This window comes from Strongylocentrotus purpuratus, unplaced genomic scaffold (assembly GCF_000002235.5).
Source record: "Strongylocentrotus purpuratus isolate Spur 01 unplaced genomic scaffold, Spur_5.0 spur5_contig_859, whole genome shotgun sequence".
Classification (NCBI taxonomy): domain Eukaryota; kingdom Metazoa; phylum Echinodermata; class Echinoidea; order Camarodonta; family Strongylocentrotidae; genus Strongylocentrotus; species Strongylocentrotus purpuratus.
In genome coordinates, this window is record NW_022145567.1 from 666334 (window position 1) to 688610 (window position 22277).

General features: G+C 38.8%; 1 protein-coding gene across 1 annotated transcript; it reads left to right on the forward strand.

Annotated features, from left to right (window-relative positions):
- Nucleotides 1-53: 53 nt before the first annotated feature.
- LOC757293 (chromatin assembly factor 1 subunit B) lies at nt 54-21018 on the forward strand. The gene is made up of 13 exons (XM_030998270.1): nt 54-167; nt 2406-2528; nt 2947-3079; nt 3578-3686; nt 8140-8243; nt 9158-9254; nt 10240-10327; nt 10986-11155; nt 12350-12510; nt 17157-17322; nt 17752-17877; nt 18770-19150; nt 20428-21018. Exons 2-13 carry the CDS (start codon nt 2406-2408, stop codon nt 20900-20902), a joined length of 2133 nt encoding a protein of 710 aa, XP_030854130.1. The 5' UTR covers nt 54-167; the 3' UTR covers nt 20903-21018.
- The last annotated feature ends 1259 nt before the right edge of the window (nt 21019-22277 follow it).

The window sequence follows — 22277 nt, forward strand, 5'->3', positions numbered from 1 at the left end:
TAAAGAGAATATCTAAGCATTCTTTTGATAATTTATGTCTTAATGTGCCTAATATTTAAGACTACTCAATTCTCTTACTGCCCTCTCTTGTTATAATTATTTTATTTCGCGGGAACTTTTGAGAAATTTTCAATAACATTTTGACCCACTACCTCGATCAAAACACGGTAAGTATTTACTCTATGTGTATGATTTCTGTTTTGAGGGTGATGAATAGTAAGTATTCGTTAATAATTTATATGTTTAAACACTTGTGGGAATTGAATACACATTCTAACTATGATTTTTAAGTGACTTTGACTGAGTGATAGTTACGATGTTTTTTTCGACCTCGGCCAGTACAGTACGCGTACAGTGCAGTACCGGTACAGTCCTGGCATGATGACGGGCCGGGTCAGGTACGTGCAGGCGGCAGTGCAGTCCAACTCCAAGTACTACATGTAGGCCTACATAGTACATGTAGGTCTAGATCTATTCAATTATCGAAAGGCAGGCCTTTCATATGGATATGAATGATCAGTGGCGGGGGGGGGGGGGGGTTGGCCAGAACCCTAGCTACCCCTGGTAAAAAAAAATGGTAACCACAAATGCCTTGAATACGGCTTAACTGAGGTCTAGAATCTACTTTTGTTTGTTACTGTTACTGTTAGCAGCCGGGGGGCCGTTTCTCGAAACCGTCATAACTACAAGATCAACGACATCTCGCCACTGTCACGCAACTTGTCAGCTAAGTGTTTCACGAAGCCGTCTTTGCCAAGATGAGCGACAACTTCCGCGACAAGCGAGTACACTGCTCCGAACCTGTCATACATAGTCATAGATCTATCTTTTTAATTGCTGTAACTGTAAGGCACCATCACAAGTCAGTTTGTTGCCATTCCATGGGTCGCGAAATGGACGATTAGTTTCACTATCATTTTGAGAAAAATATAGACGGGTTCGGTACGTAATTATCTGGGATGCGAAATGCAAATGTACAAAAGTGACAATACAAATTATACAGAAACTTTAGAAAGCTGAATAGACCCTATAAACATTAAATCACAAATCATTAAACTATAACATATAAATAAGAGAGGTAAGAATGTTACACACCGTTTTCTATAGTCGATCCATAGTCTTTTTTTCGGATACCACATACCGTTGGGGCCAAATTCCAAATTATATTTTCAATATCAAATCAATTATATAACGAGTATTTATGAGACTCTAGAATAAAAACTGGCTGAGAAAAGGTATTTTGCCTAAAATTCCTCGTCACAATAAAAAAAAAAGTATGTATTGATAAACTATCACATTACGGTATCCTTCAACTAACTTTTCATTCGACTGTTAAAAAAAAAACACTCACCGGTTTTTCTTCAATTTAAGAATCTTTACAGAAATAAGAAAATCGTTTGGCTATCTACATTTGATAATGACACTATTTATTATTTATTTTAGGAGAATTTATGTGTATATATTTCTTTTTGAACAATTTTAGCCCCAAAACTTGTTTGGGGTTATTCTTGATAAATCAAATGGATCGTGACAAAGACTATGTTCTTGAGCTGCTAGTATCGCGATATATCGATATCATGTCTGTCACATGCTTTGTGAAACGGTTTATCCGCTTCATGACATCTCCGTAGGTCGCCGACAAAGATATGACTGTCATGGAGTTGGTTTCGAGAAACGGCCCCCAGGGCCGGGGGGAGGCACTCCAGCAAAGCATGATAGAGAGTCAAATGCAATGCTAAGAATGCGTATTGACCTCTAGATCTACTAGCACTTCATGCTTGCTGTGAGGCAGGTATTATTAGACCCATACACAAATATACACACCACACAATATATCACATAGACTCTAGATCTACACCAGTAGCATAGATCTAACAAGTTAGATCTACGCAGGATTTTTTCAAGGGGGGGGGGGGTTAAATTTTTTGTAATCGGGCCAAAAAATCGCAACGACTCAGCCAGCCACTGACTAAGCATGGGGGGGGGGGGGGGACACTATTTAAATTTTTTTTTTTTAAAACACCAAAGGGGGGAGTTTTAGGCGGGTTTACTCACATAAAAATACCAAAGGGGGGGTTCAACCCCACAACCCCCCCCCCCCTGCTTTTACTACACAGCCAGGATCGATAGTGATGCTCCTATATGTGTCGGGGGGAGGGGTTGCCGGGTGTCCAGAGTCTACTCATACTCATAGGTTTCTAAATTCTAGTCAAGTGAATTTTTTTTAATACAATTTTATAATTAGACTAGTGCTCACTAAGAAGAAATACAAACAGAAAACAAACTGAGAAGGAGAAGCAAAGGAGAGTACGAGGAGGAGAAGTAGAGTGAAATTGTATTGTATAATTCTTAACATTTTCCACCTTTTTTCTTTGTTGTTTTTTCTAAATTTCTTGGACTTACAGATGAAGGTAGAGACTCCTGAGATTTCATGGCATGGACGCGATCCTGTCTACAGTGCTGACTTTCAACCTGGGAAACGTTCATTATGCAGGATAGCAACTGCCAGTACAGACACAAATGTTTTGGTAAATATAGAAACTCCTTTCAAGAATAGATGGTAGACAGATGTAGGAAACTAGAAATTGTTTGTTGTCTAGCCTTGTCTAGGGCTAGGCTATTTCTCTGTTTCCAACAAGACATTGGCCTGGATCTGATTCCAGTCATAACTTTAATTGTAACACTTTATAGACATTGCAGTGTAAAGAGTGAAGGCAAGTTTGTCGTGCGTAAAGCCATAATGAGATGCAAAGTTGTTGTTTTCCCTGTTCAGAATTTTTGTCATTACAAAAAGTGTCTTTATTCATGTTCATCCAATCCTTAAATATTTCAAATGAAGCATGAATTGCAACTTGCATAGGAAAATGCAGGGTTGTTGCAACTTTTCTTAACTTTTGTTCATAATCTATTTTATTCTCATAATCTCTGTATTTTCCCCATTGATAGGTATGGTATGTGAGTGTTGATAATGATGGCAAGGCACAACCCACCTTCGCTGCTAGTCTCTCCCGCCATACCAAAGCAGTTAATGTGGTCAGGTTCTCACCAGATGGAGAAACCTTAGCATCAGGGGCAGACGGTAAGATAATCAAGAAGTTTCATGATCTCCTTGGAATTTGTTTAGTCATTAACAATTCACATCAGTTCCCTCCTTTTATCTCCTTTGTAGTTTTCTTCTTGTGCTCACGCTTCTTCTCCATCTCCTTTCTTCATTCCTCTCATCCTTGTATTCCACTATTCTATTTATCTTTGTCTATAGTTTCTCTCTCTCTCTCTCTCTCTCTCTCTCTCTCTCTCTCTTTCTCTTTCTCTTTCTATCTCCCTTCCTTTTCCTCTCCTTTCCTTTCCCTGACTCTCTCTTCCTCATTGTTAATCACCTTCTATTCTTCTAAAAATTAGAAACAGACAATTAGAGAGTTTTTAGAGTTAATTGTTTAGTTTCAAACTAGACCCTACTTTTAATTACCGGTAGTCAAATACATATTCTTCTCCTTTTCCCCCTCAATGTAGTGAATGAGATTTAATACAAGAGAATCATTTAAGTAAAATGTTGTTTTTTGCATGTTGTGTTTACTAGATGGGTTGATAATCCTTTGGAAGCTGCAGGAGATTGGTTATGTAGCAGCAGCCTTCGGCAAAGAAGATGAAGATTGTAAGGAGACATGGGCTACACTCAAGACTCTCAGGTGAGATTTGAATGTTCTTAAATGCTTTTTTCATAGATAGATTAATATAGGATGGAACCCTCGATAATTAAGACTCTAGGGTATGCCTATTCAGAATTTATTAATGTCCATTTCACTCCAGTGTTCTGATTTGAAAGGCAAATGTCAGTTCCTGTGTTAGCTTTCGGTTTCATTGAGACTAGCTTGTCCATTTAAGGGAATTCTAAAGACTTTTCTGATAGTTATTTACCAACGTTGTTTGTCTATTTGGATATCCCCTAACCCTTATCCATGGCTGACATAAAGAGGCATCCGTGACAGATGGGCCTTAAAGTCTGAACCCCCCAAATTTAGACAATTTTAAATAGGACTAATGCATATAAACTGTAAACGGGTCAATGTGGACCCCCCTCCAAGTTAGTGAAGCCCTGCTTAATCTTAAACAAAACGTTGAACTGGATTGCAACCAAAGCCATAACCTTTAACATCTTGATTGGTATTGGTGTGCACCTCTATAGGTAGCCTCTCTCATTTTGAGCTCTGTAATTTGTTTCATTTTTCACCAATTTTGGTTGGATTTAGTATTTGTATTTTCAACATTGTGTTTGATATTGGTCAAGGAACAGAGGTAATTAATTTGTAAGGTGTATTTTGGTGTGAATTTGCAGTATTTCTGTTAAGTTTAATGTTTGATGTTCTTGTTCAATTTTACTGTACAGGCATGTGCATTAAGCTTTACTGGTACTTTGCTTGTATACCATTTGAATGTACTGACATTCACAATAGTCTCTTTTGTATGCTCCTTTTATGTAAGCTATTCCTGCTTGTACAATGGATGGAAAGCCATTGAAAGTGTTGTTTTCTATAGGGCTTGTTATTTCTATTCTGTACACTTTGAATCAGCCCTATATAACCAAGGAATGTTTCACTTGTACTGGCTCACACATGAAGAGCCCCCACTGTAAACATCTCAAATATTGTAGTCAACCTATACTATACTACTGTAATTCGACAGCTACATTTCGATGTCTCCTTAATTCTGGAGATATCCAGCCCAATCCTGGTCCAGTGAATCGCACTGAGAATGTTTCCAATATTGGCCATATCAACTCACCTCCTTATTCAGCTGATTGTACAGCTTTACATATTTCATACAACTTGAATGATCTCCATCAGATTAATAACCAGCCACTTAATTTACTACCCATGAATGTTTGGAGCAGGATCTGCGATCTTGGCATCGGTCGCTGACGTCGAACTCATCGCGGACGTGGGCGGCGTACGATACAAGGCCGGATTTCCCTCCACCAATGTCGGTATCATCCAATAGCCTCAAACTTGGCCTTTGGAATGCACGTTCCATGACCAATAAAACACACGCAATTACTGATTTGATTGTTGAACATGATCTAGATGTTCTAGTCATCACCGAGTCGTGGCTCTCTGGAGACAGTAAGAGGGATGGTCTCATATTAGCTGATCTAAGATCTGGTTTGCCTAATTATGATTTCACCCATCGACCCCGGTTATCTTCCAAGGGCGGTGGGATTTTGCTTCTCTATAGATCCACGGCTCGCTGTACCTTGAACAACAACTATGATTTTGCATCTTTTGAATTACTGGATGTCACACTCAATCTGACACCTTCATCTGCTGTAAGGTTGTACTGTATTTATCGACCACCCCCGTCTGCCAATAATAATCTCTCCAACGGCACATTCTTGGATGAATTTCCAACTCTCCTTGAAGGTGCTGTTGTAGATGATCATGTTCCTCTATTATTGGGTGATTTCAACATACATGTTGATGATCCCAATGATAATTTTGCAAAATCTGTTATGACATGTGTTGATTCGTTAGGGTTCAAGCAACATGTTCGTGAACCAACCCATCGCGCAGGTCACACTCTAGATTTGATTTTCACAAGGAATTCGGATGATGTCTGCAACGTGAACTCGCTATCTTCCATGCCTTCCGACCATTGTGCACTTGTCACCACTGTCAATATCGCAAGGCCGAAGAATCCCAAGAAAGAGGTTTCCTTCAGGAAATATCGCAGCATTGACAAGGACTCTCTACGCAACTCTATTGACACAATGTTCCATTCACTTCCTGATCTATCTTGTCCATCTGCTTCCGCGGAGCATTACAACTCATCTTTGCGGACGTTGATTGATGAGCACGCTCCAATCCAGGTCAAGACTGTATCAATCAGACCTGATGCGCCATGGTTTACCGATGATATCCAGGAAGCCAAGAGGCGAAGGCGTCGTGCGGAACGTCGTTCGATCAAGTCTGGACTTTTTGTTGATAGAGAGCTGTACCGCCGTGAATGCGAGTCATATTATGAGTGCATCTTCAATGCGAAGTCAGCGTATCTCAAAGATCTCATCAAGAATGCTGACACTAAAGAACTGTTTCGTCTTGTGAAGACACTCTCAACGCCCACTCAATCTTCACCTCTTCCAGATCATTCTTCTGATAGTGAACTCGCCAACAGATTTGCTACATTCTTCACGGAAAAAGTCGCCAAAGTTGTATCCTCTTTCCCTAATGTAGTACCAGCACCAGCTTCAAGATCTTTTGCTCCAGGCCCTCGTCATGAACTCTCTGATTTCTGCCTTGTATCCCTCTCACAAGTCAGGAAGCTCATCACTTCACTTCCTTCTAAACACTGTAAGCTAGATCCGATTCCTACCTGGCTTCTAAAGGAAGTCCTCGATGAACTCCTTCCTCACATAACCAAACTGTTCAATCTCTCGTTATCATCCGGAATAGTTCCAGAGTCTTTTAAGACTTCTCTGCTTCTTCCCCTCCTAAAGAAGCCGAGTCTCGACACGAATGGACTTAAGAACTACAGGCCCATCGCAAACCTGCCATTCCTTGGGAAGGTTTTGGAACGTATTGTGTCACTACAGCTGAAAGCCCACATTGACAATCTCGGTTTGTTTCCAATCCACCAATCTGCCTATCGGAATCATCATTCTACTGAGACTGCAACTGTCAAGGTCCTAAATGACCTACTTCTAGCTGTAGATAAGGGTAATGAAGCTGTCCTCATCTTGCTTGATTACACTGCCGCATTTGACACTATCAACCACGACCTGTTACTCCATCGCTTAGAGAACGACTTCTCCATCACCGGCACCGTACTTCAATGGATTCGCTCCTATCTCATGCACCGAACTCAGAAGGTGATCATCAATGACACCAACTCGGAATCATTTCCCCTCATCTGCGGCGTTCCTCAGGGTTCCGTGGTCGGCCCCCTCCTGTTTATTCTTTACACCAGCCCTCTCTCAAATGTTATTAACCTTCATCAGAATATTCAACACACTATGTATGCAGACGACACCCAGATTTATGTAACTCTTCACCCAAACAGCAGGACAGTAGCCGCGAACAAACTCACCAGTTGCCTCAATGAAATCAAAACCTGGTCTTTTCAAAACTGTCTCTGCCTTAATGATTCAAAATCTGAAATGATTCATATTACTTCTAAATTTCGGAACTCAGACCCCTTTCCTGATCTTGTTATGAGTGATGGCTCTCTCAGTTGTTGTGCTTCTGTGCGTGACCTTGGTTTAAATATTGACAGCAATCTTACTTTCAAACAACACATTAGTAATATTTGTAAGTCTGCTTCCTTTGGTATATATAAGATCAGTAGAATCAGGAGGCTACTTGACCGACCCACAACTTCAAAATTAGTCCATGCTTTTGTCTCGACCCATATCGATTACTGTAATTCTTCTCTTTCTGGCCTCCCTCAGTCACATCTAGTCCCACTTCAAAGGGTACAGAATAGCGCTGCTCGGCTTGTGACTCTCTCGCGTAAATCAGAGCACATAACTCCAATATTGAACTCACTACATTGGCTTAAAATTCACCACCGCATATCCTTCAAAATTCTTCTCCTGTGCTACAAAGCTATCAATGGCTTAGCCCCCTCTTACCTTTCCGATCTCATATCCTTACGTTCCCGTACGTCGTCACGAACACTTCGTTCATCTTCCACATTACTGTTAACACCTGGACCCCGCACTAACACCCGGTATGGTGACCGCGCCTTTTCAGTTATTGCCCCCGCTCTCTGGAACAAACTGCCCGCCTTTATTCACTGCGCCCCCTCTGTATCTCAATTCAAATCTCTACTCAAAACCTATCTTTTCAAATTTTAAATTGCAGTTGTGCGTCGGTCAATGGAGGTGCGCACCATATTTGTCTTTATTTAGTTGATTGCCACTGTTTTTCTTACCTTATCTATGTTACTTTTGTATTTTTGCTTTTTCTTCTAATTTAATTCTACGGGTTATAGTCTTCTCTTAATCAGAACACTGTGCGCTTAGAAACATCAGTATTAAGCGCCTAATAAATGTTATGTATTATTATTATTATTTATCTTTGGCAAATGAAAGCCCAGTGCAAATATTGAATCAGACTGAGATTGTAAGTTATTATCTGTCTTTTACAGGGGTCATCTTGAGGATGTTTATGATATCTCCTGGTCATCTGATGGATCTAGAATGATCTCAGGTTCGGTGGATAACAGTGCTATCATCTGGGATACACAGAAAGGTAAGAAGTACATGCAATCCTCCCACCTTCTGATTGTAAGAACAGACTTACATTGCTCTGTCCTCATGTCCTTGTATTGTATTGTATTGTATTGCTTTTGACAAGAACATCTTTGAAATGTCTTTTTGAAATCTTGTTATTAGGCCAATTTTAAAAGCCACATGGGATGGAGGGGGGGGGGGGGAGAATGGAGAGTAAACATGTACTTGCAAGTCTTTGACAAAATACTCCTTTATTCTTGTAGCATATAAAACACCGCTAAACTTTAGTACTACCTCTTTCTACAGTACATTGATTTCTATGTTGACTGCTTGGATTAGTTATTTATAAACAGGAAAAAACAATAAATTGAATTTTCATCAATTCACAATAAAAAAGGTTATTTTACCTGTGAGACTTTCGTTGCTGCAGGCATCATCAGACTGACATTTTATTGCCGTTAGATGAGGTAGTACGACAGTGGATTGTGATGTAATGAAAATTTAATTTATGGAATAACTACCGATCAGATGAACGTCTTCAAGTCGAAATTCAAGTTGCGTATTCTTGCCACATATATATATGACTTCCCTGATGCATACAATTACCATATAGATTATGTCGTTCTGTATTATTGTTGTGTTTTAGTTTGTAATGTCCTGTATACGTCTTGCATTGTTTTATTGTGAATTTTAATGTTTTGTATTTTCCACATTTGTCATTTATGTTATGGGTCCACCCACTTCTCTCAAGCCATCGGCTTTAATCGGGTGATAATGATCCAGTACACTTCTCAATGTATATATTGTATGTGATTTTTTTTATGAAATAATAAATTGAATTGAATTGAATTGAATTGAAGGATCTAAGGAAAAAAAAACGCTTTGTAAAGGACAGTCGTTCTTATTATTGAATTCTTTTTGTCTATCTTTCAGGAGAGAAGCTGTTTCTTCTGAAGGATCACAGGAGTTTTGTTCAAGGAGTAGCTTGGGATCCCAAGGACAGATTCTGTGCCACCATCAGCTGTGATAGGTATATATATATATATACAGAAGTATTTTACCCTAATTATGTCAGAGCTTAAGAGAGATTGGGGTTTCTACATTAATTTAGATATATCGAGGGTTCAGTGACACAAAGACGTAACTCCACATTTTTGCCAAAATGAGTATTTGATATCAAAATGTTCAGAAAAATGTGCGCTTTCCAGGAAACAAAGACTTAACTCCAACCAACACCCCATTGAAGTCAATGGCTAGTGAAACATAGACTTAACTCCTTAAGGCCCAAGTGCTCAGTGACACATAAACCACTTTTTTCTCAAACTGGCAAAAAGGGAGATACGTCCTTGTGTCGCTGACCCATCGATATGTTGTTTATAAATGTTCTTTAGCCTAGGTATAAATGGTGTTAGTGTCATTTTGAGATAAAGGCCAGCATGTAGATTGCAGTGAATATGATTACCAATTAAGATTCAATAACAGAGGTCTAATGAGCATATGTCATAGAGCAACCGTTACCTGCCAATGAAATACAGGAGAAGCATGTAATATCATACACTTAATTAAGGAATATGCTAAACGACATTTTGGCGTGGGTTCGATCCCACCGCTGCCACCAGGCAATTAGAAGAGGAGATGTCAGTCAGTCAAGCAAACTGTAAAGCATTTTGTTAAACACACATCAAAGAACCTGAGAGGTCAAGCGCTACCCAAGACAGAGCTGAACATAGCCGCACAATTAATAGTAAACGACAATTAACAAGTAGATGCCATTAGGTGATGCTAAACCAAGCAACTACAAATAACATAATGGTGAAGCAAGGTTCTCTTAGATTTTAGGAAGTGTCACCTGCACCAATAATTTGGTATTATGATATTGATCATTTAGATAATCTACCCATGCATTAAAACACAGATCAGTATCTATGCATTTATTGTTTGGAACAATGTTTATAAATATGTAGCTGATTGGTAATACTGATATTGTTTACTTGAATTCCTTTCTGAAACCACAGATCAATGAGAGTGTATAATCTGAGCAACAATCGATGCATTCATCATGTCAACAAGCTGACCTTGGCAGCAGCCGGTAATAATGGAGAGGTTAGTAGCCAGAGGGAACAAAATCTTTCTACAAGAAAATAGTCCTATTGTCTTTTGTTTTTTAAACTTGTTCAGTTCTGTTACTTGCAGTTGCAATGAATCTATGCCTAAGGGCCCTGGATCTAAGTGTAGTTTGGGACAACATAAACATTTGCAGCGTATATGATTAGAAATGGGACAGGAAACCTTTAAATATGATAGAATTAAGGCCTTATTTTCTTTAGACCAGAAAGAAGTTAATCGAGCACCACGACTGAAGGAGGAAAAAATGGGTGTATTCTTGGTATGCTTGGCATGATAGATTGAATGACATCTTAACCTATTTCCTATTGGAATGGGAGGATTCATTATAGTCAACAATTTAACTGGAAAAGGAACCAAAGATGTCTTTGAAGATGAAAGAAAATATTTTAAAGCCCATCTGTACTAGTTTGGCTGAGGGATTAGACCACCCAGGAAGGTCACTTACAGGTGGCTATCTCATCAACTCAGCTCTCAATTAACATGAGAAAAAGAGGATCATGGGGGACCAATGGTCACCGATTAGGCATTGTTTTCTATATAGAGGGAGCAAGTAGCTACAAGTAGTACAATGGGCCTTTAAAGGTAATTAGGAATCATACATTTTTTTTTCTTCCTTCACTTGATTTGTTGTTAGGGTGTGACGAAGCAGTATCGTATGTTCCATGATGACACGATGAAGTCCTTCTTCAGACGGCTCGCGTTCAGTCCTGATGGTGAGCTGCTCATTGTCCCTGCTGGTATCCTGGAGATAGGAGACAGTGTACTCAACACAACATATGTATTCTCTACTTCATCCTTCTCAAAGTAAGGCAGTGTTTTGTTCTTTTGTTACTGCTTTGATGTTTTGATGTAACATTAATTTATTTTGATATATTTTTTCCCATTTGCTATGTTTTTTAATGCTCTTTTATATGATTGTATGTTTGATGTAAACTCACATTTTTAGGCTTAGGAATTTTTGACAAGATTGAATAAAACTTAAATTGAATTGAATATTCATTAGCGAATAACAAAGACTAGGGCTAAATGATATTCGCCTACAAATGTATTTTAGAAGTTCCTAAGTGAACGAATCCATTTTTCATTGGACATGACAGCAAAGTCCGGTTTAATGTTAAAAAGCCACCCTTGACAATGATATTTTGTTTCTCTCTTGTACTCTCAGATGTGAATTTTGATAAATAAATAATAATAATATGGTTATTTATATAGCGCCGGTACCCACCAGGTTCTGACGCTCATGGCGCTTTACACATACATGATGTGAATCTAATTGGTGAAATTCATTGTTTCTAAAGTGAAAATGCTTTTTGCTGAGGAGTCACCATCTTATTTCTAAAGGATAGTTGATTTCTATGAATTCTAGTCTATAGATTTACAATGGTCTGAAATGCCATGTAGATGCTCTACCAACCCCTTGTAAATATAATCCATCCCCCTTCTGCTGGACAATTAGCATCCAGACATCACAATTACCAGTGCACAATGACAATTATCACTTGGCAACATCCATACAACTTCCCCAGAACAATTAATCTGTAGGACAGCCACCACTCAGTTCCCGACTAGACAATGTCCACTTGAATGATTACCCTTTGAACAACCTCTCAATTTGAAAAATGACCATGATCCTAGATAGGCCCTTGGGAGTTATCACAGGATGGTATCATCATGGTGTGTTGGCTCAGTCAGTAGAGCGTTCGCCTCGCAACCGGGAGGTCGTGGGTTCGAACCCCGGCCGCGTCATACCAAAAGACATTAAAAGACTGGAGTTGCTGCTACCTTGTTTGGCGTTCAACAATAAGGGATAGAGCAACGTCGATCTGGCATTGCTCAGTGGCTGCCGGGTTCACGATCAATTGGGCAAAAAGAATTTCCATTTTCGGTTTAATAAAATTTGGAGTGGACTTTAAAAAATTATTATTATTAGTTGTAGCTATGGAGATGCATAATTCTGGTATTCAAATATTAATTAGTGAAATCTTTCCATTTCTCTAGGCCTGTACTACACTTGCCATGTCCCACCAAGGCCACCATAGCTGTTAAGTGTTGCCCAGTGTTGTTTGAGTTCAGACAGGAATCAAGCGACGCGGATTCTACCACAGCAACGCCGGAAAAGAAATCAGAGAGTACACAGCAGAAAGCTGAGCAAAAAGATGGTAAGATTTGACAAAAAGTGGATCATTTCATTAAGATTCAAGATTCGAGATATTTTATTTAACCGTAAAGCATACACAAAATAATACAAAATACAGTATGGAATATGGAAAGGACTGAAAGAAAAGCACATTTTGTGAGGAGGAATGGCCCTGAAAGAGAGAGAGAAAAACAAGAAAACAAAACAAAATGTATTGCACTTCTCTGGCCTTGTGTATGTGTGATTACAACATGCAAATTATTATTATTATTATTATTTATTTGGCATTTCAAACGTACAATACAAGGTAAAATAGAATGGCACATAGGATACAAGCTATGAAAGAATAAAATTGGCTTCCCCTGCTGCACCTCCCGAAGTTGCCGGGAAGAAAAAAAGGAATGTAAAATTCCTATAACCTGTAAGTCTTTTCTTCCGACTCCAGGAGATGCATCAGGTGATGCCTAAAATATTATACATAATTATAATTTAAAAAAATATAATATAATATAAAAAAAACTTATTGATGACAATGCATAAACTTTAGCTTAAGCTCGATAAATTGCAATATGTTATTTCAGGTGTCACTGGCATGTCTGTTAAGTGAAGCAAAAAAGAAAAGTAAATAGCAGATATTTGAATGGAATTATAGTTATTATGTTGCACTTAAAAAAAAAATTGGAGAATAAAATTAAGCGGTCAAATTGAGATGTGCGATACAATCAATTATAATGAGGGAAATACAAATCAATCTCCTAATATTCAAACTATATATTCAATCAAAATTATATCCAAACATCAACTGTTGATGTTTGTAACATGTGTTCATAGTTTATTCAAAGTAAGATTTTAGTTGATTAAGAAAAGAGGGTAGTGAGACAAGGACAGCCGCATCCCTGAGTGAGAAGGGTAGGTTATTCCAAATTCTTGGGAATCTTCGGGTTGAGAACAGGAATAAGACCTGGGTTCTTGATGGGAGATGAACGAACGTAAGTTGATCAAGGCGCCTACAATTGATTTGTAGATTATCCGAAATTGATTCACATCTGATGTTTCCAGATAAGCACTTCATTATGTATGCACATAGAGCATACACTACGACCATGACGAACAAAGAAAGCGGACAAAATATACAGTTCCTCAGGTAGACAAAGGAACATCCCTTCACTGCTATTATGTAAAAAGGTGAATATGCATGTGACACCTGTTCTACACATTTTTACATAATAGCAGTGAAGGGATGTCCCTTTGTCTACCTGAGGAACTGTATATTTTGTCCGCTTTCTTTGTCACTCATGTTCATAGTGATAATCCCTTCGGGACTGGAGTGAGGTCCAGTGGCGCCGAGAGAGGCGCTCCTCATACGGCATATCGCATCTCCTTTGGTGGAGTGCAACTCTTGTAGCAGTTCGCTTTATCTGTTCGAGTTTGTGTTCTTGTGCAGCAGTATGCGGATGCCACGCAGGAATACCGTATTCCAAAATGGGAAGTACCAATGATATGTACAAGCAAAATATTGCCTGCGTTGAGGCCCCACAGGTAATGGTGCGAATGAACCCAAGAAGTCGATTGGCACGAGATACGATCAAGTCAACGTGTAGATTCCATCGGAGATTAGATGATATGGTCACCCCAAGGTACTTGTAGGGACACTGATTTTCCGCGATCACGGAAAACGGACGGAATTCACGGAATTGACCATTTGAAACGGAAAATGCAATTTCGAAAGGAAAATCGCGGAAAACCCCTTTTACCTCAAAACTTTTCATTTTTCAAGAAGAAAATCGTAAAACTTACACTATTTTTGTGACTCGTTATGCAGTGAAAATATATTGGGCCTCAAATCATGGTTAATAATTCCGAATATTCAGCGATATTCGTCAGATTCTTAGGAGACCGGGCGCTGCCATTTTGTTTCGCTGGACCAATAGAGATCGTGACACAACACACGGTACAAATAACAGCAAAACGATCCTATTATGCCAGCTAGGCGACTAGTATTACGTAGACGTAATACTAGGCACACACACGCCAGCAGCGGGCGCTACGTGCGGCGAGATTGTACACACGCTGTTGTACAGTTCGAAAAAGGGGCTGGCATGTGCGCCTAAAATCGATCGATCGCGGACATGACAGCCAAGACTGAAATGTTTTCGTTGACGTCGGTACTCATCCTTTCCGTCAGGAATATGTCGTGTTCTGACACATTCCGCTGACTTTAGTCTGCTTTTCTAAGTTCGAATTTGAAGTTGGTAAATCTAAACATTTGATAATTTTTTCGTAGGTCTAGCCTAGACTCTAGGGCCTGTAGGGGTCTATATTTTCACTAGTATTTTGCATCAAGTTTATCCAGTCCCGTCCGTATGTTTTTGAGTGGTTATCAGTGGCTTGTCAAAGGTGGCGGCTTTAATAGAACATTTGTACCCTACAAGTTCATGTTTTAATGAAAATCTTATGTAAACGGAATTTTAGTTTTTTCATGTGTACAAAGTCTATGGCAAAACAGAATTTCCGTTTTTCAGCCCATATCTGAAACGGAATTCCAGATTTTCTGAAACGGAAAAGGCCATTTTTTAAAACGGAAAATCAGTGTCCCTATACTTGTATGATGATGTCGGTGCCAAAGGTGCATCATGTAGAGTGTAGTCTGGGTATTGGTCAGGTTTTCTCTTTTGAGTAATGTGCATCACCTTTGTCTTGGTTACATTCAGTGTCATTTGATTTGATGAGCACCAGTCATGAACCCGGTCTAGGTCTGTCTGTAGAACTGCCTCCTCACAGGATGAGTGTATTGTTCTGTACAGAAGGATGTTATCTGCAAAGATGACCACGTTGGATTGTGGTAGCACCAGAGGTTGACTGTACAGAGATCTTCTCACTCGGCTTATCTCATTAACCAGAAGCCTCTCGATGTGATCTCCTCACTCTGCTGATCTCATTTACCAGAAGTCTCTCGATGTGATCTCCTCACTCTGCTGATCTCATTAACCAGAAGCCTCTCGATGTGATCTCCTCACTCTGCTGATCTCATTTACCAGAAGCCTCTCGATGTGATCTCCTCACTCTGCTGATCTCATTAACCAGAAGCCTCTCGATGTGATCTCCTCACTCTGCTGATCTCATTAACCAGAAGCCTCTCGACGTGATCTCTTCACTCGGCTTATCTCATTAACCAGAAGCCTCTCGATGTGATTAGATCTAGGCCTACTTGCAGCTAGTATTTCAATTCAATTCAACATAATTCAAATGAACATTTATTTTCTTCCAAACAATACAATTTATAAGTAGGAACATAAATATAATTAAAGAACTTGTATTACAAGGAAGAAGGCGCGAAACCCGAAAAGCATAGCTTGTAGTGGGTACGCCCGAATACATAAATACAATTATACATTATAAATGGGAGAAAGGAAGAAAGGAAGAAAGGGATAGGCAAAGAGGAGAGGAGGATAGAGAGCTTGGAGAAAGAGAAAAGAAGAGAGGAAAAGAAGAGGACTGCAACATAGTGTCAATGGAGTGTATGGCATGCATAAACAACATAATGGCAAGATATAGGTGAAGAGTGTAGTGTTGAAATATTTGACATTATATACATATATATTTACTTTGTTACAAGTACATGCATTTATACAATTTAGGCCTATACATAAACATTTAAACATTTCATTTATTTTCCATTAAAATTCAAAATAAAATACATAACAAATTAACAGCAAAATCGGAAGGACCCCATACATACATGTATGTTTACATAATTATACACATGAATACAACACATATAATATACTTATACATCCATATACATCCCTTATACAATATTAATATACACTCATCAACCTAATTGGGTAAAGGGATAATACTTATGCATTGTAATTTAAAATGATACATTTTTTAAGCTTCCAAGAGAAGCTTAACAGAGATACAGATTTCCTCATAGGTTCAGGTAAATCGTTCCAAAACTTAGGACCGGTGAAACGGATATTATTACGTTTATGGTGTAGGAATAGATTTCTTCAGATGATCTGGTACCATACTTATGTATATCTGAAACACGTTGGAATTGGCCGCAGAAATGAGAAGGTAGTTGTGCGTTTAGACATTTATATAGTAATGTACATTGTTGAAGTTTATTTATATCTTCAAAACGAAGCAACTTAAGAGATTTAAATAAAGGATCGCTACTGGATCGTGGGTGAGAAACTGAATCTTGAATATGATACGTAAAACTTTATTTTGCTGTGCACAGAGCTTTTTTAGACTCGTTCGATATGTATTTGCCCATATAATATTACAATAGGATAGGGATGGGAGAATCAATGAACAATATAAAGTAGGTAATATCGTTTTCGGTAAAAAAATACTTAGGCGGTAAATAACACCTGGGATAGGCTTAATGGCAATGCTTCTGCCTTATTAACAAGTTCAGCCAAATATGCGCTTGTTGGCCTCTCTGCCATTAGGGGAGATTCAATCCAGTGGAACATTTTGTTATAGTTTGCTGTCAGTGTCAGTCCGGTCTGGATACGTACTGTGATTATATTACATAATCATTTCCTTTGTTAAGATGAACATGAACATTCAAGATACTTGATTAAAGAATATGAAGATGAAACTAATCTTTCCTCATGATACCATAAACAAGAATATAATGTTTATTTTCCCCTGTAGAACCAATGGAAACCGATGCTGCGGCTCCAAACACATCTCCTGAGTCCAAGGAAGAAGGGCAAGAGAAGTCAGATTCTAGTAAAGAGGTCCAAGATAAATCAGCTAGCTCCCCCTCAAAGCCTGAGACCAAGCCTGAGACCAAGGACCAAGCTACACAGCTATTTGAGTAAGAACCAATATATATTTCATCCTCTAAAAATGTACTCAAATATAAATATTTAGTATGTTAACAGTTTTAAAAATATCTTTGATCAGATTTGCAGTTTGTATAATTTGATCTCAAAGGCATATGTTAGATATCTGCTTTCATGCAATTTCCAATTTTAACACTAACTTACCAGTATCTTTTAATTGGACTACTTGCTTTCATCTTTTTAATCAGTGGAAAATTGCATAGTGCAATAGTTGTCTGCATTAGTGCTATTTTGCTCTATTCATCTATGTTAGATCTATTGATATGTGTTACAATTTGTTAACTTTTATCTCATTGTACAGGAGCTGATGTTACAAATCTTGTACAAACTTCCAAAGTATATAATTCTATCTATAATGATACAAAGAATGTTTAATCTATTTGCTTGTCTATTCTCATCAGCTTGCCTTACCGTATGGTGTTTGCCGTAGCAACTGAAGACTCTCTGCTCCTGTATGACACCCAGCAGAGCATTCCATTTGGTCTCATCTCAAACATCCACTACCATCAGCTTAGTGATGTCACATGGTAAGTGATACGTAGGACTGTCCATATTATCAAGAAAGGGCACAACTGTAAAGCCTTAAAAAAAAAGAAGTTGTATTGCCCTTTAGGTGCCAAAACATGGATCGGTCGGTCGAAAATCTTTCTCCTTTTTTTTTTTTTTTTTTCTTTTTTCTCCCTCTTTGGGCTGATATTTATTTATCTAAAAAACAGAAAAATAAACAAACTTTTTTAAAAGCTGATCGTATATTTCAAGATTTTGGGGTCGGTCGCAAAGGGCAATACAACATCTTTTTATTTTTAGGCCTAACTTGGAAATATTTCTATTTTTAGGGGGGAAATTATGGACAGGAATGTCTCGTTTAAAGTTATTCTGAAAGGCATGTTGTGCCTAATATTGAAAATTAGCATCAGTCATTAGCACATCCTTCAGTGTGCATGTACTTGTTTCCTGCTACAAGGTGGAAATCATTTGCTTTTATTTAGCCATTCTAGGGCAGAGTGTACAGTGTATTTGAATTCATTTCTCAGGACAGCCGAATAATCATAATGTTCCTTCAGGGGGTGTTTCACAAAGATCCTAAGTTGAATTTATCTCTAAGTTGGACTTAACAATTATGGAAAGCCGTTAGCATCATTGAAAATATTTTGTAAAAGTTATTTTTAAAGGCATAAAATGTTGATTCAAATCATTCATATTGTGTATTATCAAGGGGATTTCATGTTCTTGATGTGGAATTTATGAAAAGACTAAAATACTTGAATTTTTGCTTTTGAACATATTTTATTTTAAGGTTACAAATGGCTCTCCATAATATTTAAGTCCAACTTAGAGTTAAGTTTGACTTGGGATCTTTGTGAAACACCCCCCTGGAATGAAGCTGTCATGTTCTGTGTTTGATCATATACTTGACAGGTCATCTGATGGCAGGATATTGGCCGTCTCATCGACGGATGGCTACTGCTCCTTTGTGACCTTTGAAGCTGGTGAACTGGGCGTTCCCTACGTCTCTCAACCTGTCCCTACCTCTGCACCTAACCCTGCTGCACCTAGCGCTACCAAGTCTTCCCCCTCACCCACTCCTGCAGTGTCTATTCAGACATTGGCCAATCAGAATGCAGGGATTTCAAAATCACCCAATCAAAATACAGGAATTTCAAAATCGCCCAATCAGCAGTCTGTATCTACTGGTGTAGCAGCAGGTGGTCCAGCCTCTATAACTGTCAAGCCTGTTGGAGGAAATAGAGTGAAGGAAGCTAAGAGGATCACCCCTGTCATGATATCAGGACCACCAGGGTAAGTTGAAAACAAAAAGCAAGACTTTGGCTCTGAGATGCCCCCCCCCCCCAAAAAAAAACAAACAACAACAACAACAGCAGCCATGCTGTTTAAGCCTCGGTCACAAATGCCATTACGAACTGCTATGAACGCCGTACCAACGATTTTCAGACAATGGAAATTTGGGAAGACAATGGAAAACGGAGAATAGTACGAAATTATCACTCGTACGAACCTTTGTGACCGTAGCATTAGATAATGATAAAGAGGATTGATTTCAATTAAATAGAGTGTATCTACTAGTATGTCATTCTGTGATGATCTTAATAGAATTAACTCATATGAAGCCAAGGATATTGCTACATTATTGTTTATAAGATTCCCAAGGTGTGAGACTATAAAGGATTCATAATGCCGTTGCCTTGTAAAGGACTGTAGCACATTTTGTTTACCATCGGTATTATGAGGCTTCCAAGACCAGTCACCTATACATGTAGTCCCTCACACATCAAAGAGAGTAAGCTCCCTCCCCCGCATCCACATGGGTAATTCCATAAATTAGGGACCCACTTTGTGACATGTGTGGTGTCCCTGTTACATAAGGAACCCACACATATTTGTGGCTCTGAGTAAAGACTTAAATAGTTGTGAGATTAAAGGTAAAGACTAGTTATGGTCATGCGATTGCATTGTGAAAGAAACGTTGTGGAATCGATCAGAAAAGGTTGATCATCTAGCATCTAGCATCTGCAAGGTTCTGGAATCATCAAAATGATAAGAAATTTGGCCCATTCTTCGTAAAGTTACAAGCACTATACACAGAAAGATGTATATGGGACTACCCTATATCTCTCACAGACCATGAGAGAAACAAATTTACCAACTATATGAATTAGTAGGCGGTTTCCCGGCAAATTTTTTATCATCATGTATTATTCAAAACATATTCTTTCACATGATTGGTAATGAGAGCTTCCATTTCATTTTTTGAAACTGGGGCGTTTCCAATACTGGTCTTTACCTTTAAATAGAGTGAGATTGTAAAGTGATTTCCAAGCATAATATTGCATCCTCATACCTAGAATCACTTAATAACCATACTCAATTTATGGAATTACCCACATCCTCATGACATACAATCATTATTCAATGGATTTATATCAGAAAATCACCCTCCTATGCTTCTAGCCCCTTCATAGCCTTCAACAAGAAATCCTTGCCATTCAAGTATTCAGTATTTAATCGTTGCAATCAGTATTTTAAAATGTTGATATTTTGTAAATTTGCTAATTCAGATCAGGGCCAGCGCCAAGGAGAATCCAGCTGACTACATTGTCCTCGCCACCGTCCAATCAACCCACAAACTCTTCATCCTCACCATCCTCCTCCTCCTCCTCCTCTACACATCAAACATCCAAAGAAGATCATGCATCATCATCATCATCTAGTAGCATCCAGACCACATCCACACCTAGTAACCAGACCACAGCCACACCTAGTAACCAGAGTCCATCTCAGAACGGTGGTTCTCCTGTAACCGCCAAAGACACGGTACCCAATGAAGCCATCGAAGAAGAAGAAGAGGAAGATGATAATGAGAATGAAGACGTGATTGACTTGACGGCGGAGAGTGATAGCGATGAAGCTGATGAGATGGAGGTGAAAGAGGAGGACATTCAGGTGGTTCCTATGAAGAAGGTTCAGATGCCTCAAAAGCCTGTGGCTCCTGCTCCTAGGAGGATGACGACCATCAAGCTTCTCAGTGATTGATATACCGGGAGGAATGACGACGTCGAGAATGAGTTCCAGTGAACTCTGATCCCTGTAATGAAGTGACTTTATATACAGTCAAACCTGCTTCGGTGACCACCTGTCTACAAGGACCACTTTTTGTGTTTCTCTTAGGCGGTCGCTATAGACAGCTTTGACTGTATAAGACTTTTTGTAGACCTACTAGAGAGAACCATAAGGCCAGAACTCCTTCTTGGATCGCAGTAGTTCTGTACCAGAACAGTCTTGAGCCTGTATTTATAAGGTTGATTGAAGGATCACTGTGCCATTGATGTACATCATGTTAATTGTAACATCTGTCAAACTTCTTAGAAGAATTGAAAGATCTGTTTCACAAATTTGGAGGTCCATGGAACCATATTTATAAATCACTGTCGAAATTTTTGTTTACAACAGTTGCTATATGAAATCAATGAACACAAACTGAAATCTCTTCATGTGAAGTTGGTTGGTTAACTAGTGCTTTATATGCCATGAAGCCATGAAGCCATGATGCCATGAAACTACATGTTATTCTCTGAAACTTTGGTAAAGATCTTTAGTACTTGGCATCTCATTCAAAGACAGAGTAAGTGCTGATGTGTATAAGGATATTAGAAGATACAAGTAAGACAACCACACACCAAAAAGCATGTTCAGATATGACACGGTGAACCATCAGAAAAAAGCCACTCTTTTCTTCTTCTTCTTCAGTTGCAGTACAGGCCACCGTCAGGTGTATTGTCGCACTGTTGATGAATGGCAATTGCGCACGTCAAAGGTCTTGCGCATATTCACTAAGCTCTGTGTGATAATACACAGAAGTATGAAGCATATTATAGTTCATGTCATCAACAGAAAACAATGTCGCTGTTATGCCGAGTCATATCTGATCGAGACCTAAGGAAGGCCTTTTTTTTTACTGTATATACGTGTATAATTATAGTCAAAATGCCTGTTATAATTTCATATATCTATGAAGTGAATGCTCTTTCTAGTTTCGACCTTGTTGGATTCTGTGGGACTTTCACATCCTTACCTTAGTTTCTAGATCAAAAAAGTGCTTCTGTTTCTGCAAATAATCTTGATCTGTTTCAGAATTGTGTGTGCAAAACATGGGTTTTGGGATTTCGTGTGCAAGGGGAATCGATCAAAGAGAATAGATATGTAGAGGTGGATGATGCATCAATTGAACATTTTGAGGGGTCATTGACACAAAGACGTAACTCCATTTTGAGAAAAAGTGGTTTATGTGTCACTGAGCACTTGGGCCTTACGTAGTTAAGTCTATGTTTCACTAGCCATCGACTTCAATGGGGTGTTGGGTGGAGTCAAATCTTTGTGTTTCCTGGAAAGCCCACATTTTTCTGAACAT